General features: G+C 44.6%; 1 protein-coding gene across 1 annotated transcript; it reads right to left on the reverse strand.

Moving 5' to 3' along the window:
• Positions 1-10,346: 10,346 nt before the first annotated feature.
• Positions 10,347-26,197, reverse strand: UTP14A (UTP14A small subunit processome component). Its single transcript, XM_089536680.1, has 14 exons — positions 26,056-26,197; positions 24,323-24,396; positions 24,164-24,225; positions 23,338-23,480; positions 22,384-22,539; positions 21,359-21,478; positions 21,169-21,263; positions 20,144-20,267; positions 19,971-20,048; positions 18,414-18,723; positions 14,908-15,278; positions 12,650-12,834; positions 12,463-12,562; positions 10,347-11,597 (listed from the first exon to the last, which is right to left on the reverse strand). Exons 1-14 carry the CDS (start codon positions 26,104-26,106, stop codon positions 11,304-11,306), a joined length of 2,163 nt encoding a protein of 720 aa, XP_089392806.1. The 5' UTR covers positions 26,107-26,197; the 3' UTR covers positions 10,347-11,303.
• Positions 26,198-26,698: the final 501 nt, after the last annotated feature.

Here is a 26,698-nt window from a genome sequence, read left to right on the forward strand (position 1 = left end):
ACAGTCACACAAGTAGACATTTTACTAATGGTGCCTTGCTTGTCATGGAAGGGTGTGGACAAGTTAGTTTGGCCTACTACTCCTAGCATCCTCTAAGCTGCATGGCCCCCAGGATAGTTTTGGGCTAAAAAGTAACTTCTCCAAGCTGTGCTTGGAACTGCTACCAGTCCACGACAAAAGCAGAGCCTGTTGAATTTCAGCTGTTTAAAAAGCACAAAAGCCTCTTTCAAGGAAGGAAACACTTTTTTGTGTGCTACAGATTTATTCCTTAGCCTTAAGGAAGTAATTTTTCTCAACTTTTGCTCTTCATCTGCAGAATGGGAATAAACCAAACCAGGTTGAGATGTTTGCTGCTGGAGGCATAGAACAAAACATGCACACCTCATTCCATATGCTAAACCTGAGCAGATCAGAGGAGCCCTGGTGGCGCAGTGGTTAAATGCCTGTACTGCAGCCATTCACTCAAAACCACAAGGTTGCGAGTTCAAGACCAGCAAAAGGGCCCAAGCTCGACTCAGGCTTACATCCTTCCGAGGAGAGAGCTAAAATGAGTACCCAGACTGTTGGGGGGCAAATTAGCTTACTTGCTAATTAGCTTACTTGCTGTTCACCGCTATGATCTTTGGAATAGCGGTATATAAAAACAAATTACAAATTAATTAAATTATGTAATGTACAGTACTTAAAAACTGGCTGCCTGTACCACAACTAAAAGAAAGCAGCAAAGTAGTGTGGGAATATAGGGTTGGCAGTGTGGTGCATGTGGAGCTCTGCCCTCCAGTACTTCATCATTACTACTCCTAGGGCCCTTTCACACTGCATAATTATAGCAATGTGATTCTACTTTAAATGCCATGGCAACATCCTAGGATTCGCTGTTCAGGGAGGAGTCCTTAGAAGTCAGCCAGAGAGCTCATCAAGACAGTTAAAAGTGAACCATCATAGTGCAGTGTATCTTCCATTTCACAGAGGAAAACCTGGACACATGTGGCCAAACAACATCAGAATGTGGTCAAGACGATAAAATTAATGAGGAAGAGCAAACAGCTAGGAGATGCTGCAGCAGTTTGATTTTGCCTGAACCTACTGGGAAGGGCAAGATCCTGCCCCCTGCCCCCCTTCTGAATTAACTAAGTGCAAATTATTTTTGCACTTTTAACTGAGTGTGCAACAACTGAAGCAAGCTGAGGATATGGTAAGAAGAAAGATGGGAAAAGTAGCTTGTGATGGAAAAATATAACATCTCCTTACCCACTCACAAAATTCCATGTCTGTGATAGAAGAAGCGCACCATAAAAATGAACGTTACAAGCACTTTTGCTCAGTACTTGCTGTACACTGATTACACCTTTCCCAAAGTTTCAGATGGGTGTAGGTGAGTCCTACCTGGACATGCTAAGGACTGATCCTGGCCCCAGTTGTACACAGGTGAGCTATAGCTCTTTTCCCAGTGAAGAAAGAAAGCCCACTGTCCTTTGCTTTCCATTCTAAGTGTATGCAATCACTCAGTGGCATACAGAAAAACCACTCTGTGACAAAAACCTAAAGCCCAAACTACAGGTCATGTGAAAGATTTGCAACAAGATCATTTCCTAATAGCACTCGCACAGAGGGATTTGGATCAGGGATGGGGGAAACGCCTCCCTCCATCCTATGTTGATGCCAGAATTCAAATTCCACACATCTCTGTTGAAGGAGAAACTGAAGTGCTCTGCAGAAAAACACAACTCATAGGCAAAACCAGGGAAAGTGACTCTTTTGGAGTATAACACTCAGAATTCCTCAGCCAGTTACTATGCTTGTGGTGGGATTCTGGGATTTGCAATCCAAAATGTAATGTTTCCAAACTCTGCTCGTAAAGGAAGGATGGGGAACATGTGGCTCTCCAGACATTGTTGGAATATAACTCCTATAAAGAACCATAAAGAACCAGCATGGTGCAGTTCGAGTATTGGACTAGGATTCTGGCAATCCCCACTCAGCCATGGAAACCCATTTAGGTGACCTTGGTTGAGTCACACCCTCTCAGCCTCAGAGGAAAAGAATGCCAAGTCCCATCTGAACAAATCATGGCAAGAAAATTTCATAAGGTTGGTTTAGGTTTGGCAGACACACAACAAGAATAACTCCCATAATATTAACTATGCTGGCTCTGGCTGATTGAATTGCAGTCCAGCTACATCTGGAGGGACGGTTACTCCCCAGGGAACACCAGTTGCCAGTCTGGATCTCAAATTGGCCTCATCCTGGCTGCCAAGGTGTCCCTTATACAAAATGGCAAGATCAAGGTTTACTTTGTGGAATATATATATATTCAAACTCTGGATGCTAGAATTTATGGATAATCCGTGGATATGGAGGGCTGACTGTACCAGGAAAAATCAAGATCATGAACCAGTCTAAAAGCACTTAGAAAGGCATGCCCCACATGTATTTCTTGATATTAGGTCTACTGGACATTCAAAACAACCAGTCTTGGTTGCTGCTCCCTTTGCCACCTATTCACTCTGAGAGTAGCAACAGAGTGGCTGGCGAAGCTTCTCAGCCATACTGGACTTGCGGCAGAGGTGTAATTAGGCGTATGGGGGTTGACGGATGTACCAGGTGAAACATAAGTGGGGTTAACACTACAACTACCACCCTAATGACACTAGTGTTGTTGCCTAAATGCCTGCTTTTGAGAAGAAACAAGGTATCACATTAATGTACCTTGTAACACACACAGAACTCAGCGGAAGATAAGGTTTGGCCAAAAAGTGGGGCAAACGAGGCCTCTCCTTTCTCTGACTACTGAGCATCAAACACCGTCTGGGGGAAGAGGAGGAGACATGGCAGGACTTTCTGGGTTCCTCCGTCTTCCTAGTATGGCCTGGCCCCATCGGTGAGAGAGGGGAAGCAGGCAAGAGAATGAGGGAATGAGTAAGTGCAAGGAAAGCTGCTGTCTGCCATTGACACAGACTTCAGCATCAGGAGCAGAAGGCTGTTGTGTCAGTTGTGCTTCATCCTGCTTCAGGAACTGGAGGCTGCTGTCTCCCACTGACACAACAGCCTCCTGCTTTGGGAGTCAAGAGGAGGAAGAATCCCTGGATTCCTCCTGCAGCCCACTCCGAAAGCTGGAGGCTGCTATCCACCATCCTAACAACAGACATCTGGTTCAGGAGTTAAGAGGATGAAGAAGTTTAGGAGTTGTTTATTTTACATCTATTGCCATTACATTCAGTGATATATGGAATTATGACGGTGTAACATTGGTACACATTTTTTTTTACTATGGATTCTGTATGGTCTGGTAGGGGAATGCTGATGGCAGGGATGACACCATGAGTTATCAGCTGCTCAGTTGCTGCTTCCAAGGTGCCCAGGTGCCAATGGTGGACAGGGAGACAGCCGGTGTGTGTGTGTAGGGAATTTGTGCTCTGGACTGGAGACTGGCATGGATGGGTAGAAGGAGAGATTTTAACTACTGGAGCAGCTCCATGGCAAATGACTCTTTTTAAGAATTGGCCCCAGATCCTCCTCCCCTTCCTTCTCCAGAGGCATGCCTTCCCCACGTAGCTTCAAGGCTGGTGGGGATGCAAGAGAGGGCCTTCTTGGTGGCTGCCCCTAGGCTTTGGAACTCCCTTCCCAGGAGTGGCACAATGGTCCCCTTCTTGCTATCCTTCCATAGGCGTTCAAACATTTTCTACTTCTTCTCTTGGCCTGTCCAATGAAAGAAAGCAGAAACAGCAGCACAGCACCAGCCTTCTGCAGTGTGGATTGGATCCTACCTTACAGGGTTATTGTGAGGATAAAATACAAACAGAAGCCTGCACATTGCTTCGAACTCCTTGGGAGTAAAGCGTACAGACAGAAATAAAATGGCATAAACTCTTGTGGCATATTCATAATTGAACGTGTGCCATGTAAAAAGAAAGAAGGCAAAAGAAATTAATTTTTTTAATTTGCGGAAACCTGGATTGAATTCTGAAATAAAAAAATATAGGATATTATATATCTGATGGTATTTAGTTTTTATTTTATTTTTTTAAAAATGTAAACATGGGGAAAATATCTTTTTAAAAGCTTAATTTATTTGATCACTGTTTCCACTTCAAATTTGGTGCTCTCCTGATTTGTTGGACTACAGTTTCCTGGCTGGATGATGGATGTTATAGTGCAACACATCTGTAGGGCATCAGATTGGGGGAGGCCACTGTATCGCATCAGGTACATGAGTGACTTTGAACAATCATAATAGTATGTCTAAGGCTGCATCTGCATTGGAGAGATAATCTGGTATGACACCACTTTAACTGCCATGGCTCAAGGCGATGGAAGTCTGGGAACTGTAGTTTGTTGTGGCACCTCAAACTACACTTCCCAGACTTCCATCGCCTTGAGCCATGGCAGTTAAAGTGGTGTCAAACTGGATTATCTCTACAATGTGGATGCAGTCCCAGCATTTTTCCTTATACTAAGCCAGAACTGCATGTGAAGGTCCTTGGAATCAGCAGTTGCCAGAAAGAAGAATTTCATAGGGTTTTCTTAAGTAAAGAATACTCAGAGTAGGGGAGGAAAATAAAGCTTAAAAGAGAACAATCCCCATTTTACCAAGCAAGGTACAGTGACTTTTGAACACGAGACAAGCTTTGAATTCCCTGCTCCAGAGCCTTATAGCAACAAGGATTCCTCGGAGCTAAATCTGGACTACCCTCCAAAAATGTTGTGAACAGCATTTTTTCCTTTGGTCACAATCAGCCGGAACAAAGCAGGACCATTTTAAGGAAAAACAAAAACAGCAGCAATGGATATAAAAATGAATACAGAAAATATACATCTCTCTGAGGCTGCCTTTTAGCAATCTGAGGCGGAGGGTCCCGGCAGCAATCTCCCTTGTCTTACACAGCAATGAAGTCAAATAAAAGGCAGAGGCAGTGTGACACAGTAATTTGAGTGTTGGATGACAACTCTAAAATCCAGAGTTCGAATCCTGACTTGGACATGGAAACCCACTGGGGGACCTTGGGCAAGTCACACACTCTCAGCCTCAGGGGATGGCAATGGGAAACCCCCTCTGAAGAAGTATGTAGAGAGATTTTGTGGCACCTTTGAGACTAACTAAAGAACGATGTTGGCAGCATGAGCTTGTGTAGACTTAAATCTACTTCCGCAGATGGATGCATTTGGTGGAAGCAGACGTAAGTCTACGAAAGCTCATGCTGCCAAGTTCTTTCTCTAGTTAGTCCCAAAGGTGCTACAAGATCTCTCCATATACTAGTCTATGGACTAACATGGCTATATATTTGAATTCTAGCCCTCTGAAGAAACTTGCCAAGAAAACCCATCAGTAGATTCTCCTTAAGATTACCGTAAATCTTGGATGGCGCTTGGGGTCTCTCCCAATTCTGTAATTCTGTGAACTACTGGGCCTGAGAGTGCCACTGCTCAAGCCGAGTTCTGAGTTCTAGTCTATGTTGGCGAGGCAAAATCATCACAGCAACAACAAACCATGCAAGTTTCGCCCATACTTTGAAGTACATGCGTGTCAGGCTACAGAACCTGGGAGTCACTCCTGTGGAACTATCCTTCCATAAAATGTTTGGTATCCCCTCATGCTTTTCGCTATCCCACATGGGCGTGTGCCCTAACCCAGGCATTCATAGACTCTGAATGGCACCAATGGGGGCTCAAGCCTTTGTTAAGCCAAGGCTGGAAGGTTTCGTTGTCGTCGTGGGCCTTCAAGTTGTTTCTGGTTTGTGGTGAACCTCTTCATGGGGTTTTCTTGGCAAGGTTTGTTCAGAGGTGGTTTTCCATTGCCATCCTCAAGACAGAGAATATGTGACTCACTCAGTGGGTTTCATGGCCGAGCCAGGATTTGAACCCTGGTCTTTAGAGTCCCAGTCCAACACTCAAACCACTAGGCCACACTTCAGTCCCCTCAAAACCACGTGGCAAAATTGGGACCACCAAAACACCAACGTAGTGAGTGGTTGTGGTGTAATTTCAAGTTGCTTCCAACTTACGGTGACTCTATGGGCAGGCTATCATTGGGTCTTCTTGGCTAGGTTTCTTCAGAGGAGGGGTTCACCACTGCCTTCCTCTGAGGCTGAGAGAGTGTGACCTGCCCAAGGTCACCCAATGGGTTGGACAAGAGTCTCCTAGCTGGCTGATGGAAGTACCGAGCCTTCATCCCACGCAGGGTGGCCAGGCGGGACAGGCCCTCTGCGCTGGTGCCAGAAGCCTGGAACCATGGCAATTCAAGCAATGGATTATTTCTGCAGTGCGGATGCAAACGACGGCCAGGGTTTTCCATAGGCCTTGTCCTCCTGCCTCCTTTCATATATTTAGAAAGAAAATGAAGGCGGGAAAAGGACATATTGGGCCTTCCAGAAACCTTCACGGTCCTGTTCACATTTTAAAAGGACGACACACAATGCTGCAATCCAGAACTGCAGAGTAAATAAAAGCTTTTTCTTGCTCTGCGGCTTCAAGTTGTGTCCGACTTAAAGCAACCCTAAAGCAAAACTATCATGGGGTTTTCTTGCCACGTTTTTTCAGAGTGGTTTTGCCATTGCCATCCTCTGAGGCTGAGACAGTGTGACTTAATTAAATTTATTTATTTTATTTGTATGACACCTTTCTCCCAGAAGAGACCCAAGGAGCCTCAGACCCCCCCCCCCAATGTTAGAAACAGTACAATAAAATTTAAAACCGTTAAAATAATTTAAAAAACACTATATACCAAAGCTAAAAGACCTAAACACTCAAACCACCCTGGTATGGTTATATGTTGAATACCTGATTAAATAAGAACATCTTTGCTTGCCATCAAAAGGCAACCAAGGCTGCATCCACACTGTGTAAATAATCTGGTTTGACACACCGCTTTTTAACTGCCATGGCTCAATGCTGTGGAATGTAGTTTGTGGGCTTCCATAGCCAAGCCAGAATTTGAACCCTGGTCTGCCAGTGTCCTAGTCCAATGCTAAAACATTAAACCTCATCTCTGTGCAATGGAAGCAAATACTGTACATATGGGAATTACCTCCAACTTTCCAAGCACATGCAAAGTACATATTCCCTTTTCAACTCACTAAGCACCACCTACTTGCCCACAGGCATTTAGGATTAAGAATTAGGATTGACTATATATCCCTGGGTCAAGGCAGCTGGGGTCTACCCTTCTTTTGTAGCCCATATTTTTTGACAATATTACTAAGTGTATGAAGAAGGGTGCCTGTGCTGGCCTAAAGAGGTGCTCTGGAGAATGTGTGCTTCTATGGCATCCCAACTGGTCCTGGCACAGCTATTGCTCAGCTGCGGCTTTTATTTGGACACCAGCGTAGGGGGCAGTGGTTTAGTGACTGAACTACACTTCCCAGAATTCCATAGCCTAGAGCTATGACAGGTCAAGTGGTGCCAAATCGGATTATTTCTGCAGTGCGGATGCAGCCTAGACGTAATCTCCCTCAGTGCCTCCAGGGGTCTCTGGCGGGAAACCCACCGGGCCTTCCTTCCTTCTAATGGGACCATGACTCTGGAGACCAAGGTCCAAATCCTGGCTCAGCCATGTAAACTCACTGGGTGACCTTGGGCAAGTCATACACTCTCAGCCTCAGAGAATGGCAATGGCAACTCCCTTCTGAAGAAACGTGCCAAGAAAACTTGTGATAGGGTTGCCATATACACTCGCAAATGAGAGTTCATTTTACATCAGTTCCAAGACGCGAGACTGGCCATTGGACATGTAGGACAATCCTTTGTTACCATGTGCCTTCAGGTCATTTCTGACTTAAGGCAAACCTATCATGGTGTTTTCTTGGGACAGTTTGTTTGGAGTGGGGTTGCCATTGCCCTCCTGAAGCTAAGAGTGGGACTTGCCCAGGGTGGGTATTAATGGCCGAGTGTGGGTTTGAACCCTGGCCTACCAGAGGCCTCATCCGGCCCTCAAACCACTAATCCACATTCCCTCTCTAGGGCAATCATAGATTCATGTCAGGCCCAGGTAACCCAGGTCCAACACACAGTTCAGAAATAATCCAGACTGCTTTAACTGCCCTGGCTCAGTGCTGGGGAATCCTGGGAATTGTAGTTGATTGTGGCACCAGAGGTCTCCGACAGAGAATGCTAGATGTCTCATAAAACCACAGTTTGCAGAATACCCTAGCATTGACCCAGGGCAGTTAAAGCAGTCTCAAAGTGGATTTTATCTGCAGTGTGTTTTGGACTTCAGTAAAGGACGGCAGTGCCGTAAGCATGCAAGATATTTGCAAGGATGCTGACAACAGGGTGCTTCTGGTTTCACATCCATAAGGTGACCCTAAATTGAAGCTGATGTCAATTAAGAAGAATTAACAACTGGGTTTAAGGCTGCACCATTAGGCATAAGACACATTCATGTTGGAGAAGGAACTGACAATGAGGCTACATTAAAGTGAACCTGCACACTGAGACAGTCTACATTTGGCCCTGCCCTCCACATTTGCAGCTTTGACTTTTACGCATTTGATTATTTGCAGTTTTGATTAGCAAGTTCTGTCTAGGAATCGCTAGATCCTCCAGCACAACTGTGCCAGAAGTTGACCATAGAGTTGTGCTGGAGGACCTGTAAGTTCCTAGAGAAAAATGTCTCTAGGCATTTGTAGATCCTCCAGCATAATTCCATGATCAACTTCTGGCAGATGTTGACCATAGAGTTGCACTGGAGGACCTGGAGATTCCCAGAGAAGTGTTCTCTTAGGTAAAGAGAATAGTTTTTTTTAACATTCACGGGGGTCCTTCACCCCTAATCCCAGTAAATGTGGAGGAATCAGTGTTCCTAAATTTCAGCTGCTAAGAGGTAACAGGGGAGGAAAACTCAGATTCCTCCTTATTTCTCTGTGACAGTCTTTCAGCTCCAATCCTGCAGGACTTTGCTGCCTAAATTTTATAGCCGAGTGATAAGCAAGTTATTCTGATCGACTGCTCATGCAACATTATTTCATTTCATTTACATCCCACCTTTTTGCTGGCACAGTTGGGAGTAGGTAAATGTCTCCTTGAACTCCTCCGCCTTGTATTTTACAAATGAGTGCAGTTAGAATCAAAAACCAGGCTGCACAAGGTGCAAGTCTATCAATCTCTGCTGTAAAGCTTTTACAATATTTTTGCCTGCCATTACACGGCACAGGAGAAAGGCAAAAGGAAAGTCAGTGCCCTTACAAAGAAACAGGACCATGTATTCACCAATGTCTGTCACTCAGGCTAGAAAAAAAGAAGTTACAGTAAGGGAAGCAGAATTGTGTAACTGGTGTAACATGATGCAATTAAGTTTACATGCAGCTGCTCTTTCTGCAAATTTATCCTCTTCCTATTGGCCATTGAGAAGCAGAAAGTAGCACTACAGAAGTTTTACCTGCAGACCATTGCAGACCCTATTTAGTCATACCCGCCTTGCCCCAGTTTCCTGAACTGTCAGCAGTACCTACCTTCAAACCCCACCATTTTTGTCTTGAGGGCTAGGTATTTAAACAAGCCAGATAGTCACAGGACATTGAACTGTACCCCGTACCCAGTTTATACACCGTAAGGCAAATGATCTTTAATTATCACAACAATTCAAGTTTGGGAAATGAACAAATTGCTTCCTGACACCTTGGAGCTATAAGATCACGAGCAGTAGCAAAGCCCATTCTCTGAGTGTATCCACACAGCAGAAATACAGCAGCTTGACACCACTTTAACTGTCATGTGCTTATGCTACAGAATCTTGGGATTTGTAGTTTGGTGAGCTAGCATAGTGTAGTAGTTTCAGTGTTGGACTGTGAATCTGGAGACCAGGGTTTGATTCCCCATTTGGCCATGAAACCCACTGGGTGACCTTGGACAAGCCACATACTCTCAGCCTCAGAGTAAGGCAATGGCAAACTTTGTCTGAACAATTCTTGCCAAGAAAAAATCCTGGGTAGGTTTGCCTTAGGTTCGCCATAAGTTGGAAATGACTCGAAGGCACACAACAACAAATAACAAATGCTCTCTGACAGACCTGGCTGAATACCTCACCAAACTGATTTCTTTTTACAGTGTGGAATAGCTATAAGCCAATAGTTCTGGCTTAGAGGCAGTAGTCTCCCAAATGTTTTGAACTTCCACTCCCAGAATCCCTGACCATTGGCCAGGAAGGCTGGACTTTCTGGGAGTAGACAATCACTGTGCTAAGCTAGCCAGCCCCAGTCCTCCAGATCTGCTGGATATACCTCCCATAATCCCTAAGTAATCATGGAGGGAATAAAACACTCTTTTTCAATTGCTATGCTGGCTATTGGTTGTAATAAATGAATTGTATTTTTAATTGCAAAGGGCAACAAACTGGGACAAAAATAACAAAATACCTTTCAGAAATCTGTATTTTTTAATTACTGATTTTTTTTCCGAATTCGTTACTGATGTCACTTGGTGAGTGTTAACAAAAAGGCCTGGAGGAGAAAGACATCATTCTAACAAAGATTTTTCAGTATTATTAGCAGACTATAAGAATAGCACTGCACAATGGATACTATTGGATTCCCTCCTTGCTTCCAGAGGACTTGCTGCAAAGAGGCCCATGACTCCACAAGAGATGTTCTTTCCTTCTTTCCTTGTTCTTCTTCCACTGAGGACCACTGACTAAAGTGGAACTGAAGTGGAGTTGGCTGGAGGCGTCAATGAAGAGTGATCTGTTGTTCAGTTTGTTTGTTTTTTTTAAAAGCAAAACTCAAACTAAACCACCTTCAATTGGTACAGCAAGTGGAAAGCACACACTTCCTCCTTCCGAGCAGCATTCACCTTAGAGTAGAAGACTCTCAGAAAAGAAAAGAAAGATCAGAGACTCTAGAACAGCTTTTCCTCTCTGCCATTCTTGTGAAGTGCTGGACTACTTCCTCGTATCATACCCAGGGAATTGTAAGACAACACAGCCAGCAGGAAAAGGGGAATCAGGTAGGAGGGCTGATCTGGGCAGTAGCAACAATAGCCTAGTCCAGTTGAAGCAGCTTTTCCCAAGATGGTGCTCCTCTATAAATATTTTGTGCTACAGTTCACAGCATTCCAGGCCATTAGCTAGGCTGATGGAAGTTGAAACCATCAATAACCATGAATATGTGGAAGGCTTCTCCAGCATGGAAGAAACCAGACTAAGGAATCAGGCTTGCAATAGCACAGTGAGTGCAGACAGAGGCCTCCATTCAATTGCTACTCCCAAGTAGAGTAAACCTAATGAAGCAGTGGAATTTACCTAAACATTTGTCATCAACTGATTCAAAGGGTCTACTCTAGTTCAGACCAGCAACTGAGTTTAGGCTCATGGTCTACCGTGTCTTCTTCTTCTTCTTCTTCACAACATGGTGGGGACGGCCCTTGTGAGGAGATACGATCAGCTCTAAATCTGGCTTCTGTCTGATGCCATTTGTCTTAACCATCTGGTTAGGCAGGTTGGCATCCTCTGCACTGATGGGGCGGATGATGTGGCCAGGCTGGGTGATGATGCGGGGTGCTGTCAACCGCTGAAAGGCACGCTGGGTGTTCCAGGTAGGCCCCACTGGTGCTTGAATGCTGCGTTCAAACTGCTGTCTGTTCTCAAAGGGGAATGGCAGCTGGTTCACCTGGAGAGAAGAGAGGTTCACTGTCAACTTGAACACTGAACTGACAGCACGATTCTCCAACACCTTTTGTCCCCACCACTGCTATCAGGCACTGTTTGTAAGGAAATAAATCCCTCTCCTGTGCCCTATACATTTTCAAAAGCTCAGGACAGAATAATCTTTATGAAAATGTACAATATGAGAATGAATAAAAGTGCAACTTAATCAGTGAAGTCAATAGTAGAGGACGAGGGAGCCTTTCATAGAATCACAGAGTTGGAAGAGACCACAAGGGCCATCCAGTTCAAGCTCTTGCCATTCAAGAATACACAAATCAAAGCACCCCCGACAAATGGCCATCCAGCCTGTTTAAAAACATCCAAAGGAGGAGACTCCATCATTCTCCAAGACAGAGTATTCCACTGTCGAACAGTTCTTACTGTCTGGAAAGTTCTTCTTAATGTTTCAATGTAATCTCTTTTCCTGTAGTTGGGAGCCGTTGTTCTGGGTCCTATTCTCTGGAGCAGCAGAAAAGAAGCTTGCTCCATCTTCAATATGACACCCCTTCAAATATTTAAACAAGGCTATCATTCACCTCTTTGACTCAACTGTGACTCTTCCAATGTCTTGCTGGCTGGCTTCTTGACAATGAAGACCAAAACATCTGGAGGAATACTGAGTCTATCTATTTCAATATTATTGGCTTTGTACCTCTTTCATCTCTCTCACTAACGGGTCTTTTTGGCTGAAGCTGCTAACATTGGAACCAGAGAACTGGTGCACACCATGGAGCTATAGCTCCACATCATTAAATAAATCTCCCAGAGATTAACTTTAAAAGCACTTTGTTTCAAGAGAAACCTCTGAGTGAAAAAAATATACTCACCTGATGAGCTGCAGCTGAAATATTGCGCTGTTCACTCAGAATAACATGAGGCAGATGTCTGTCTCTCCTTTGGGTCTGAGATACTGGTTTGATAAGGAACCTAACAAAGAAAAGGGGGAAAAAAAGAAGTCTGGCAGACTGGCAACAGAATAGACAATGATAGACACTAGACTGTCCATAAACATACCGTCTCCTCTTCTTGGCGCTTGGCCGTAGCCCTGTGCCTCCCCACTCGCCCCATCCTGGGAGTACCAGATCGATTGCTTTTGGTTTGTCAGCCTCCTCTGCTCGTCGTTTCTCTTTCATGAAATCAGCCATGACGTTGTCATTGGCAAAGGCTTCCTGAATGACTTGCCGCTGGTCTGTGTCTAACTGTAGAGGAGAACCAGGTTAGCTCACTCACACTCACTCCTGTGAGTGGGTTTCCAGACAAAGAAAAGAATAAATATATGAAAGCTATATTTACAATGACTTTGATGATTTGAAGGTGGATTTTCAAAAAGAAGCTACCAATGCAGCAGCTGTTTTATGGGAAGTTGGGAAGCCACCTCACAGGCTCCGCTGGATGCAAAAGGGAAGGGAGCAAAGAGTAATCTTTTGGCTTCTCTCTTCTTTCATCATCCTTCACAAACATCACATTATGAATAACTAACATGAAACTGTGTTCCATAAAATTCATTTCAGGGTAACTAATTAATTAATTTTCTTTACAACACTTGACTTCTTTTCAGGAACTTGACTAAAATGGATCCCCCTCTTTAGTTTGTGCCACTGTAGTATGTGCCTAAGAACCATGACTGGAGATCTCTAGTACTTTTTGCTTCACTATAATGCAAAGATTCTGTGATTGATCCATGCTGGCATGATTCAGACGTAACACCAAAGAAGGAGTTGCTGCACTGAAAACAAGCCCATGGACACATGTGTGTATTCTCATCCACAACCTGGAAGTTTTTTTTGGATAATGACTCCTAGAATCCTCCAAAGGCTATCAAGTTGGCGGATTCTGGGAGTTTTAGAACAAGATTATGTTTTCAACGTTTGCACCTACCAGTACTCAGACTACTCTTTGCCTACACAAAGGGAGCGCCTAGAAAGTTACTTTTAAATAGTTGCAATTTCTTTTCTTTTTAAAAAAGTAATTGCTTAATTTCTTATTATTCACAAGTCATCAGCAGTTCCTTTCAAGTTGTTCTTTTAATAACATCAGCACTTCAAATTGCTGGCCTGTGGTAAAAAACCTATTCAATTAATGATGTCACAGACCTCTGTAACTGTAATTCTGACATGACTACATGTCAAAATGTGACATTAACCTTTATTACATTACAACTGTGCTGTGACTTAGTAATATCTTAAGTTATTGCAAAAAATCACAAGTAACTTCTAAATATTAATTCATTTCCAAGCTCTGCATTCAGGTATGTACGCATTCTACTTCCCCACAACCCCTCTGTGTGGATATGAAAGGAATTTCTAGGACCCCAGTAAACTGCTCCATCCAGCCACTCAAAATTATCTGATAGGTTTCCATGGTTAGTGATGGGCCTTTTCTAGTGCTAATTAAGGTGCCAAGGATTGCACATGTCCTTTTGTTATAAAAACACACACGATTCAAGTTCTGTACTAAGGACATGTTCCCGTTACATCCAAACACAGGGAACTGTGTATTATTCTAACCATGGCTAGTAAGAATAAACAGTTGCCTGTTTATCGAACCATTTCCTGTATTGCTATGTATTGTATAGGTATTATCCTACTTGAGAGTATGTATTTTCCCTGGATGAAGATTAACCTTCCATTTTGAAGCCAAGCCCTCCCTCCAGTCCATCTGCCTTGGTCCAGGCCTTAGAGGTAGAGAGGAACTGCTGGACCTCTTACCCTTTCCCTCCACCACTCCCTTCTCCTTCTGTGTCATGTCTTTTTAGATTGTAAGCCCGAGGGCAGGGAACCGGCTAACTAAAAAGATTGCATGTACAGCGCTGTGTAAATTTACAGCGCTTCATAAATAAAGGTTAATAATAATAATAATAAATCAAACTATGGTGTGTTTTCACAATTAAAACAACCAACAGTTCCTGGACCTTGAATGTAATGGAGTGTTGAGCATTCCTTATGTTGATAGAGATCCATTTTTGACTGAAGATCAAAGAAAGAGGGACTTTTCTGTGTGGAAACATGTGCTATACCAATGCATGGCTGAACTGGGAGAAAACTCACTACAGCTGAAAAAATTATTCTTTCAGCACCATCTCGAGATACATTTGTGTATCTCTCTCAAACCTCTTGCCCTTGCCCATATCAAGCTGGATTTGAGAACGTTCCATCCTACTGATAACTCTAAGGGGTACAGTCCAAGGAAAATCTTACAACTTCAGACCCTTCACAGCAGTCGCTGCTTCTGTTCATGGACCACTCCTCTTGTTTTTTCCCATTGATGCTCACCTCATCCTGCACAACATTAGGCACAACTGGGCACAGCACAATCTGAGGTTCCTCAGCAAGAACTGCCTTAAGGTCAATCAGGGCCTTGTGTTTGGTTGGTTTCGTGGCTGCCTTGGATTTGGTCTGCAGAAGGTCTGGGGTGTCCTTGGCCTGAAGTGATGACTTGGCGTCAACAGGCTGTAAAAGCTCTGCCTTGGAAGGTGGTGCTTGGTCTTCCTGGGACACTTCCTCTGGTTCCAAGGCTGCAACATCTTCCAAGGTGCAAAGCCGATCTAATGTCTCATTCAAGAGGGGCCCCTCTGGTACAGGACTTGGGGGTGCTGCTGGAAGCACATCAGGCAGCAGTTGTATCGTTTCCTCTCCACTGGGACCTGTAGCAATAGAACCAGTCAAGATTGCAATATAAGAGCCATACTGGAGCATGTCAAAGCCCATGTAGACAGCAGCCAAGCAACGGCATCTGCAAAGGTTACAAGAAGGAAACCAACATTTCTCATTGGGGGTCCCTAAGAGCTGGTAACCTGAGGCATGCATCCTCTTCCTGCTCTTCATATACATAGCAATAGCAATAACATTTCTATACTGCTTATCAGTGCAATTAAGCACTGCCTAAGCAGTTTACAATATGTAAGCTAATTGCCCCCAACAAGTTGGGTACTCATTTTAGCGAGTACCTAAAATGTCACCCAGTGGGTTTCAAGGCTGACTCAGGATTCAAATGCTGGTCTTCAGAGTCACAGTACAATGCTTAAACCACTACACCATGCTGGTGCTCAATAAAAAGGGAATTAGCTGTGTATGTGTGTGTACGTACACAAGCACATATGGCTAATTCCCTTTTGATTGAGAAAGCATTGTACTATGACTCTGGAGACCAGCATTTGAATCCTCAGTCAGCCATGGAAACCCATTGGGTGACCTTGGCCTGTCACACTCTCTCAGCCTCAGAGGAAAGCAAACTCCCTCAGAACAAATCTTGCCAAGAAAATTGTTAGATTTGCCCTAGGTTGGAAACAAGGCCCACAACAACAAAATTCCCTTTTTAAGTCACCAAAGCCTGCAGCCATTACAATGTCACGAAACAGCAAATTCCTTAAAATAATGGCATGCCCCACATGAAGCACTTTCTTTTGTGTGTGTTGAAACAACTGCCCTTCAATTTTATTGAGAAGCCCCAAAGCTTAATATGAAACTGACATGAGATGATTGGAGAGGTAGCCCAACACACTTCAGGAGCCTCAGGTGGAGGAAGAGTGGTATAGATAGGTGTTTGTTTTGACAGAATCTGAATGTATTTTAAAATGAAAGGAATATCAATACTGGTTTTTAAAAATTATTCTTACTTCTTTGCTACTGATTAGTTAGTAGGCTTGTAAGAGAAAGGAAAACTTTAAAAAAAATTATTTAAGAAACAGCTTTCATATTTTAGTGAAATGTTAATTGTAATATTTCTGGCCTGCTAAAATCAGTATAGGTATTACATTATTGAAATTATGAATATGGATATTAAATTGTGAAATAACTGATATTATATTATGAAGTTGTTTTGTCAAAATTGTTAACTTGTTATTCCTCAGCTGCTTTAAGCAGTTTAGAAAAATGGAATATATACAACATGATAATGATGACAAATGTCAACCCTACTAAACCATATTTATCCTAAACTGAGAAAAATCTTATTATGTTGTCCGAAGTACCATTTATGGTATTTCCTTGGTCTCCTGGGGGCCAATTTAATTAAGTGACCCAAGTCCAAGTATAATGAAATAAAGAGAGAAGTCAGAGAAGTGTCTGCCAGTCTTCCCAGCACTATTCCTATTACCTCCGTCCTAGTTGAAGATAACCATTGTAATCCCACAGATTTAGAGGGTAGGACAGAAAAGGCTGATGTACACCAAGCTGAGTTCTGAGGATGAAGTTTAGGATTCGAGTGTAAAGTAATGCTACTTTATCTTTTGGTTTTACTTAGTAACAATTGTTTTTGTTTGCTTGTTTTGTGATAGCAATGCTTCACTGGTACATTTATAATTATTTGTATGTGATGTTTTCACATGTGATGGTTTCTGTAACTGAATGTAAATGCTCACAATTAAACCATTAATATTGAAATCATAAGAATAAAGTTTGGGAAAAAAAATCCTAAGCCCAGTAAACTTGGGCTGCGTATTATGCTATTTTTCATTTCTTTTTGCATACCGGTAGTTCATTCTGAAATTTTCATTCTGAATTTCATTCTAAAATTCTTATTATCACTTTGTACCATTTATCCCAGTCCATACGATGGTGGGAAACATGTAAGAAACCACATACAGCATGGATTTCTATGATGCAGGAAAAGGTTACTTGCTTGGACTGTAACTCCAGAATCCTCTAGCAGATATGTCTTTCTCAAGCTCTAGCATTGTGGAGTAAATTCTACCCTGTCAATACAAATCTTTTTTCAGCCATTCTGAGTTTGCTGCAGACATTGATCAAATGCAGGCGCAAGCCTGTTTCCACAAATGTAAGGGCTAGACAATTGGCTAGATAATATTTTTCAACCTAAAAGTTGGATAGGTTACTACACTTCCTGTGACACAGTGGCATGAACCAGATTAAAAGTACCCAGTAGTTATCCTTTACATGTGTGCACATTTTCTTTTGCTAGTAGCCAGGCAGCTGTTTTTGTGAGTGAAAGCAAACCAGGCAAAGGTGATTCCAGTGTGGTTGTGGGCCATTTTGTGCCCCTCAGACCATGTCATTGTTTAGAAAACCCATCAGATTTCCAGGAAGCAAGAGCAGCCTAACCCCCACCCCCAATCTGTTGTTTCAGAGCACCATACCACTCCACCGCTAAAAATTTCCAGCATGCTATAAAATTTTGGGGTTCTGGTTGCACAAGCTGTCTTGAACCCACATGCAGCCCACAAGGGATATGCTGTCCCACCCACCAGAGAGCTAAATTATATGCCTAAAATGGTATCCTGCACTTTGAGAGAATCTCAGCCCCCTTACACACGGGCACCCTAGGATGGACTCAGTCCGTGCTAGGGTTAGAAAGGGGCGTCTCTTCCAGACGCCCCTAACCCTAGCACGGACTGAGTCTGTAACAAATGGCGGCTGCCGTTCCACACAGCCGCCATTTTGACGTAACAGACGCTCTGTGTCTGCACGTCGCACAGCGGAAGTGACGCCGCAAGTGCGCGACTAGCACCTCGCAGCGTCTCTTCCAGGCCACAAGAAGGAGCGTGATTTTCGCGCTCCTTCTTTGCTACGTCTGGGAACCGCGCCGTTTGGCTGCTGCGGTTCCTGGATGTAGCAACCAGCGGCGGCAGCAGACCACCGCATTTCGGTGGTCTGTAACCCGCCTCAGTATGCAAATAGATACTCAACATGCAAACAGCTATGAACAAATCCTGCTCTACTTGGTTCCCCTCCCCCTTGTCTGACCTAAAATAACTGTCCTTATCATGCAAAACTTCATAATGGGGTTAAGGCTACAGCTTGCCCAAATCTATCCAGCTCACCTTGCAGCTCAGTACTGTTTTGTAGCTCCTGCTGGGATTCGACCAAAGTTTGCAACAGTGCCTCCTGTCCTTCAGTCTTCCCACTGTCTTCGGGTTGAGCTGGTAAGTCCTCCCTGGGCTTTGTGCAAGCCTTTCCCAACATCCATGGGTTGCTTGGATCCATCCCAATATGCGCATCATTGACAACATCTGGGATGCGACTCTCTTCCATCTCAGAGCTGTTGCCCTCTTCCTCACTCTCAGATTCTGGGCATGCTTTTTGTGTCAATTCTTTGTTCCGGGCTAGCTGCTCTTGCATGGCTTGCCTAGCCTGTGGAGAAGGGCAAGAGTTCATGCATGCTTACTTACAGCTATTTTTCTTTTGATCTAAAAGAAAGTCTATTAGCCACCACAGTCACTGGCCATGTTAAGCTGGAGGATTGTTAATTAAAAAAAATTTCCCCCCTAAACTTTGGCAGGATACAGATGGGCAGGGGAAGACGTCTTGGAGGTGTATTCTGCTGAATACGGAGCCTCCAGACCGCCCGCCCCGGGGGCGTGGCTCAGGAGATGGGGCTTCCACATGGGGGGCAGTGAAGATGCCTCACCTGGGTCCGTTTCTGACCCACAGTTTCCAAACCGCCACCTCGGAGGACGCTGCAAAGAGAGAGGCAGCTTCCTCACGGGCGGCCAAAAACGGGGCTTTTTTTTTTCCTTTGCCGGCTGGCGGATGCGCAGATGCAGCGCTAAGCAGCGGCGGCAGAAAGCCTATGGGCACATTTAAAGTGCCCAAGCCCCTTTAAAACTTTTCCCCCCGCTCTGCCCAAGAACAATGGTGGTCTCCTGCCAGCTGGTGGTCAGCTGGTGTTGGCATCCTTGTCCGCTTGCACTTTGCCAGTGTCACCAGCATCATAGATGCCTCCTCTCCTTTGGTCCCCGCGCTCTTGCTGAATCTGCAATGCACAGTTACAGCTGTCTCCGTTGCCACCGCTGTCACCCTGCCATCCCCCATCACCTCCCTTGTACATATGTAAATATTTAAAGTTTTAGCGTTTTTTATTGTTAGGTGAAAATGGCACAGGAATGTGTGTAGGGGTTCACTTTAAAGTCCAAACTTTCCAAGCAGCGCATGCGTACATGTTGCTCTAGGGTTAGGGTTAGGGTTAGGAGTCTTAAAATGCGCTGCAGCTGTGCTGCAGCTTCCACACCTGCATGGCAGCTGACGCTGCAATTAAAGCCTGACTGCAAACTGCGCATGTTCCAGGACCCCGACTCATTATGCGACGCAGCAGACACAGAGCTTTTAAATGGGCAACTTAAATTAGCGGTGTAGCAATTCTGGCGTACTGGTGCAGCAGCTTACAGACGGAGCTGCACAGCTGCGCATCAAACCGAAAAGAAGCGGAGAAAAGCAGCACCTTTTTAATGCCGCTTCTTCCCGCTTGGGGCGTGTGGGGGGCGTGTTCATGGCGGCATTCAGGTAAGGCCCGTCTGAAGGCTCTACCTTCATGACGTCATGAATACACCCCTTTTTGCCCGTCTGTATCCCGCCTTTATCCTCTCCATTAGGTCTCTTACCTCTAGGTTGTACTTTGCCATGATGACAGTTGATTTGGCCCACCTGCCTTTGTTCTGATGTTTCAGGGTCATTCTCTCCTGTTCAGAGAAAAGAAGGAAAACGTCAGGGTGGTGGAATGTACATCCAAATAAGGGCCTTTCCTCCATGACTCAAGAGGAGAGCTGTCTCTCACCTCAATGCGTTCTTTCTCCATCTTCTCCAGCTGCTCCAGAGCTGCCTCAGGGTTGCTTTTTTGTAGCATCTCAAACTCTTGAAGGACCTTGCGACTCTTGCCTTTCCTTAGCGCTTTGTGATACCTTTGGGGAAAGAAGGACAGCAAAGACTGAGGCACACAGAGCTGTGGGAGATGAAAGAGAATGAACCACCAGTCATGGTAGCCACCTACTAATTCAAGTAGGAAAAGAAGACAGGAAAAGAAAATGGCGATCTGAGTGGTGGCCAACACATTCTACAAAAAGGCAAATTTTCTGCCTCGTAAATCATTCCTGATTGCCCAAGAGTTAGCTAAATTGTTTGTGCAAAATGTGTACAAATTATGCAGTTTCAGAGAGGGTGGACTCAGACAAAGGCATCCAATCTCATCACAGTATTGGAAAGCCCTTTTGAAATTAAATGGTACTGCAAAAGCGATGAGCATGGCTTCTATCCCCAAACCAATGGACAAACAGAGTGAGTTAGGGGCTCAACAGACTGCCCCAAAGGGGCAGTGGGATGCCACCCCTTTCCTATCCAGATCAGGGACGTAGCAACCTCATGCTGTGGCACCGATCCAGCCTTTCGAGGGTACAAAAATGGCTCCTTTTTGCACCCTTGAAAGGGCACCGTAACTTTCTGAAAATTAATAAGCAGTGCTCTTCCCAGCATGGAGATTATTGTGTCTACCTGCCTGACATTTAGGCCTAAATCAGGGGGAGCCTCTCAGAAAAAAAAGGGAAAGAGGGGATAAACATAATGCAGCATCGTAAGAATGGCACATTGTAAACTTCAGAGTGTGACTTTTAAGAGGTCAGCACTGAAATACCTTGGACCTAGATGGACAAATCTATCAATTTCAGTTCTTCCCTTATTCAATCCTTTTCCATCCTAAATTCAAAAAAGTATGGTAAATTATTGTCAAAATGAACTTAAAGCAAGCCCTCTTCAACCCACACATGCTAGAGTAACATCATGGGCATATGACCTTCACCAATTACTTACTTTTTGCTTTTGATCTTCCGTTTGCGTCGTGCTTTTGCTTCATAATAGGATTGAAGGGCCCTAGCCCTCTGGAGCTCCATCCGGCGTAACTGAGCCTGAAACACACAGAGGAGACTCACTGTAGACACTAACAGGTCAAAGCAGAACCAGATCTACAAGGCTGGACAAAATGAGAAGAAGTAGGGCTCACCTCTTCCAGGCTCATGGCTTGAAGTGAAGCCTTCTCCTGGGGGGTAAGAAGCGGATCCTTCACTGGCTGCTGTGTTTTGTGGAGTAGACTGAAGATCTCTTGTTCCAGGGGTGTCCGTGCCTTGGAGATGGGAAGAAGGACATAGAAAACTCAGCAGGCAAGAATATGACTGAATGAATTTCAAAGGACAGGTTAGTCTATTGCAACAAAACAAAGAATTGTACAGCACTCACACTAAATTAAATCTTTAAAGGTATTATAAGAATCTTGTCTTTACTGAGTAAGGTAGCTGATCTCATTGGGAGGGAGACATGCAGACAATGGAATATGGCTACAATGATCTAGTTGTAGGCTGACTGAAGACCACTAATAAAAGGTTCTATATATCAGTTAGTTTCCACCTCTCAGTCTCTCAGTTTACTAATCCAATCCCCATCCCCATTTTAGAGGACAGTTTACTACTTTTGGACACTAGTTGTTGTTGTTAAGCGTCTTCAAGCTGTTTCTGACTTATGGCAACTCTGTCACAGTGTTTTTGGCAAGGTTTGTTCAGAGGGAATTTGCTTTTCCCTTCCTTTGAGGCTGACAAATGTGTGACTTGCCCAAGGTCATCCAATCAGTTTCCATGGCCAGTAGAGTTCCAACCATGGCCTGCAGAGTCATAGTCCAATGCTTAAACCACACCATGTTGGCTCTCTGTGACATTAGTTGCATTTAGCTTTTTCTAGAAGCAGCCATTCCACCAAGTAATCTAAATTACTACTATCCCTGCAGCTGTTCTAGGAACCATGCAATGATGGGGAATACTCCCAACTAGGTTCTGTACTATACTAGCATACGAGCTTACCGTTTTATTGCTCTCCTCCTCTTTCATTGGGCACTAGACAGTATGCTTGAGGAAACAGGTTTGTTTTACATCTAAGCATTCTAAAGCTCTATTTTTTGTTAAGAAGAAAGATAATATTTGTTATCAATACATTCTTATTATTACTTATTTGCTGCTCTGAGGCTAAAAAAATACCCACCTGCCAACTGCTCATTACTTCTTCAACTGGAGCAACAGCCACACTTTCCTGCTGCAGTGGGAAGATCAGTTGTTCAGCACGCCGGTTTTGCTGCACCACTGGATCCCATTTTGCCAGGGCTTGGGCTGTCTGTGTGAAGGCAGCTTCCCTCACCACCTACAGAAAAGGCAGCACATCACTGAATAAAGTATCTCTGATGATGTTGTTACTCTATTAAGAAGGCACTGGAAAACTATATTTCGGACTGCAATTTCAAAAACGGCAATGCTGATTGAAAGCTGTGGTCCACTCTTCCAAGCTCTGGGTCAAGCACGAATTGTAAGAACTTACTTCTCAAGGGACTAAGGCATTGTAATGAAGCCACCAGTCAAAGTGTAAACTCTTCTTCAGACACCCATCTAAAATGCACATTTGATGGATCACCTGTTTGACAGTGGAACACTCTCTCTCGAATTGTGGTAGAGTCTCCTTCTTTGGAGGTTTTTAAACAGAGGCTGGATGGCCATCTGTCAGGGGTGTTTTGATTCTGTGTTCCTGCATGGCAGAGGTTGGACTGGATGGCCCTTGAGGTCTCGTCCTACTCTGATTCTATGAGTGTGTTTGCAGCTGTAGATTCGTGGATGACAGGGGTTGAACTAAATAGCTATTGCACTCTCTTTCACCTCCAATTCTAGGAGTCCCATCACCGTAACCTGAGACAATTAATTTCACAGTATAGGGCTATGTAATAGGTACTTTTGTTAGTGTCTCCCACATGTGCCAGTATCTTGACACTAAAAATCTAAGAATCCTTTCTATTACAACCAGGACCTACACCAGCCAGAGGATTCTGGCATTTGCAGTGTAAAACAAGGAACTTTACCAAGCTCTTCCTGACTCTGATAATGCCAGCTTCCTGCCCTCCCCCATAACTATCCAAAGTACACCTGCCCATCAACCATCCTGTAAACTCACCCGTTCATTTTCCTCCTTGCTCAGTGGGAGCTCAACAGCCTTCTTTTGCTGGGCTTTGTTCAGTTGTTTTCGAATGCGGCGTAGAGCTGGTGACGCAGAAGCCGGTTGCAAGAGCTCTGAGAGGAGTACTTTCTCACCAGCACCTGCAGTGAATAGCAATATTGAGTAGTTTTGGAACAGAGTAAGCTATATTATATCAGGGCAAACCTTTTGCTTAGTCTAGGATTGAAGACCTCAACCTGCTTGGGGCCCCTCAAGACCACATTATTAAGTGCTTCCCTGGCTTTTCCATAGGTCATCCTGGATTGTAAAAGGAGAAACTGCTTAAGTTACAGGCTGCAAGAACTTCCAGCTAAAATACGCTAGTATTCTGGCCCCACCCAACAATTAAATTTATCATCCAATGTTTTCTCTAAATCTGAATTTGGCTTGCAGGCTGAAAGAGACTGCTCACCTTTGATCCAGTCCAGTGGTGGAAATCATGAAACTCTCCATTTGCTATTACAACTCCCAGTAACCTTAACCATTTGCTATGCTGGCTAGTGACCTGAAGCAGCTTTATTTTGGCCTGTCTGTTTAGGTCCAATGTTTCTCTGAAGATGCCAGCCACAGATGCTGGCGAAACATCAAACCCTGGTTTTTTAAATTTTATTTTTTCCAGCCCTGGATGTACTGCATGTCAGGTAGAGCAACAGCCTCTCCTTTTAACTAAAGACTGGGACGTGATGTACAGGTCCAAGTCTCCCTCTTTGCTGCTGTGAGCAGCAAAGACCACATCCATGCCAGGGTCTACCATAAGGCAAGAAGTGAAAAGGAAATCGCTTACCTCTGCCAACATCAAACTCTGAGATCTGTCTGCTTGCCTCGGTGCGTTCAGCTGCTCGCAACCTGCAAGAGAACAACCAAGTTAGGAACAGAGAAGAAGAGTTACCTACATACAATACTCATCATTTAAGGCCACAGTGCCATCTCCCTTCCCTCTTACCGCTTCCCTCCAGACAAAGTACTGAGGGCATCCACAAGCTGGTGGTGTCTCTTTGCTGCCTCTTCATCATCTGCCTGGGAAACAAAAAGGTTGCCAGTGAATATGGAGAAGGAGCATCTCTCATCAAAGGCTGAGCCACAGCTCTTGTTGGGAAGACATTTATATCCTAACAATAAGAGGTGTTTGACAGTGGAATAAGCTGCTTCTGAGAGCGGTGGAGTCACCTTTGGAGGTTTTTAAACAGAGGCCCAGAACAGACAGGCACAAAAGAGTGGCCTGAGCCCTCTTCAGCCGGAGGTGGGTCAGAACCCCTCTGTTTTGTCCCAAGAGCGATGCTATGGACTTTGGGTATAGTAAGGCCTCTGGCTCTCAGGAACACAGCCAGAACAAAAGACTTGTCCACAAATTTCTTAAGTTTCCAAAAGCTTTACTGGTTATAACACAAAAAACACAAAACTGATTTCTTCTTTTTCAATAGTCCTTCCTAAATATCTTGCTCTCTCTTCTTGGTGGATTCTTTCTTCTTCTGAGGACTATCTTTCTTTTTTGTGGACTTATCTCTTTTCCTTTGTGGACTTATCTTTTTGTCAAAGGAAAATACTCTCTCCAGGTCTGACTTAGCTGAAATCTTACTACACACTGAAACTAACTAGAGGGAGACAGCATAAGACCCTGGGATTTCCCACAATCCTTGTTTTTCTTAAAGCTGTAGATCTCTATTTTCCCTTCTAAACTAATACATAGAAAAGCTAATATAATCTCAACTAAATATATGTCTCAAGAGCATCAAAGATGCTCTGGAGGCATGACACCCTCTGTCCACATGCCCACTCCCAAGGTGGCCACGGACGCAGGGGCCAACTGCTGATGCCAGGAGTTGGACTATTTTGGCTCCATTTTGCTCCAGTCCTAAGGACCAGAGTACAGCCTTTGGCCACTTTGGAAGCATGCATTATTTAATTGTCATAGAGTCACAGAATTGGAAGAGACTGCAAGGGCCATCCAGTCCAACCCCATTCTGCCATGCAGGAACTCTCAATCAAAGCACCCCCAACGGATGGCCATCAGCCTCTGCTTAAAGGCCTCCAAAGGAGAGTCCATCACTCTCTGAGGGAACGTGTTCCTATGTCGAACAGCCCTGACTGTCAGGAAGTGCCTATCACAGGCTTTTCTTGGCAGCTCTGACTGACGATTACTAATCCACCATGTTCTCATTAATGGTGGATTGACAACCATCAATCAGAGTGGAGACTGCAGTCAAGGAATCAGAAGACTAGGACTGGAAGTCATGCCTCCAAAGCAGCCACTTCCTTTGGCCCATCTGTTTCACCTCCGAGGCTGAATGGTCCCCTGTCCCTCGTATTTGGGCTGTGTATTCCTGCATGGCAGGGGTCTGGACCGAGTGGCCCTCGGGGTCTCCTCCAACTCCATGGTTCAGAATAGACAAAACCTATGCAAGGTGAGGAGGACCTCTAGCACTCCTTGCCTGCAGTCCCTGAGTGCTGACCTGGGGAATTCAGGGGCTGCTGGGGAATCAAACTGTTCCGCTCCTCAGACAACAGATCCAGAGCAGGAAGCAGCTCAGCCAACTGAGGCTGATCATCCAGTGGCCCCCAAACTGTGCTCTTTAGAGGATTTAGAGGGACTTCAGCCGACATGGCTGAGGCTCCTGGGAGCTGAAGCCCCAAACCTCTCCAAGGGCACAGTCTGGGGAGCCTTGAGAGGGGCCTGACCTCTTCCTCACAGTCCTCCATAACCGGCTCCTCCTCTTCCGCAGCCGCCATCAGCGAAGGAAGAGCCTCCGAGAGCAACACAGGAGCCCTGCTGCTTCTCTTGCCCAGAGACTCCACGGCACGTGCTGCTGACAGAAAAGCCGCAAACCGCTTGCCGTAAAGCAGGGCGGCGGCACTTCCGCTTCCGAAGTCAGGCTTTGCTTTTTGCAACACTTCCGCCCTTCTTTCCCTCAGTCACGTGGCCCTCGGCCGGAAGAGGGCGCTGTTGAGGCGACCATTAAAACATACCACAGGTCCCTTATTTGCGTATGCTAATTACGTATTTAAAACACATGCAGGTTGTAATAAATAAATGAATAAATAAATAAACAATATATATAAATAAAACAATATATAAAATAATAAATAAATAAAATAACAAATAAATGAGGTAATAAAATAAAAAATAAATAATAAAAGGGCTACTATTTGTCTCGCCTCGGCCGTCAATTGCTTTAAATAAGAGGGCGGGCCTGGCTGACGGACCACGCCTCCAGGGGCGTGGCATTCCGGAGCCAATGACAGCCCACGTTCTTCGCGAGGTCCCCCCCCTCGCTTTGATGCCTCGACATAAGAAATGCTGACACAGCCCACGCGGAAGCCC

Source organism: Sceloporus occidentalis, unplaced genomic scaffold (assembly GCF_023333645.1).
Source record: "Sceloporus occidentalis isolate IW3139 unplaced genomic scaffold, rSceOcc1.0.p SCAF_8, whole genome shotgun sequence".
NCBI lineage: Eukaryota > Metazoa > Chordata > Lepidosauria > Squamata > Phrynosomatidae > Sceloporus > Sceloporus occidentalis.

Excerpts from the sequence above, each read along its gene's own strand:
- UTP14A (XM_089536680.1), bottom strand. The coding sequence starts at position 26,106 with ATGGCGGCTGCGGAAGAGGAGGAGCCGGTTATGGAGGACTGTGAGGAA. Across the intron at positions 24,226-24,322 it reads ACTTTGTCTGGAGGGAAGCG|GTTGCGAGCAGCTGAACGCA; the intron begins GTAAGAGGGAAG and ends GTTCTCTTGCAG. Across the intron at positions 12,835-14,907 it reads CTAATGTTGTGCAGGATGAG|TTAGACACAGACCAGCGGCA; the intron begins GTGAGCATCAAT and ends TCTCCTCTACAG.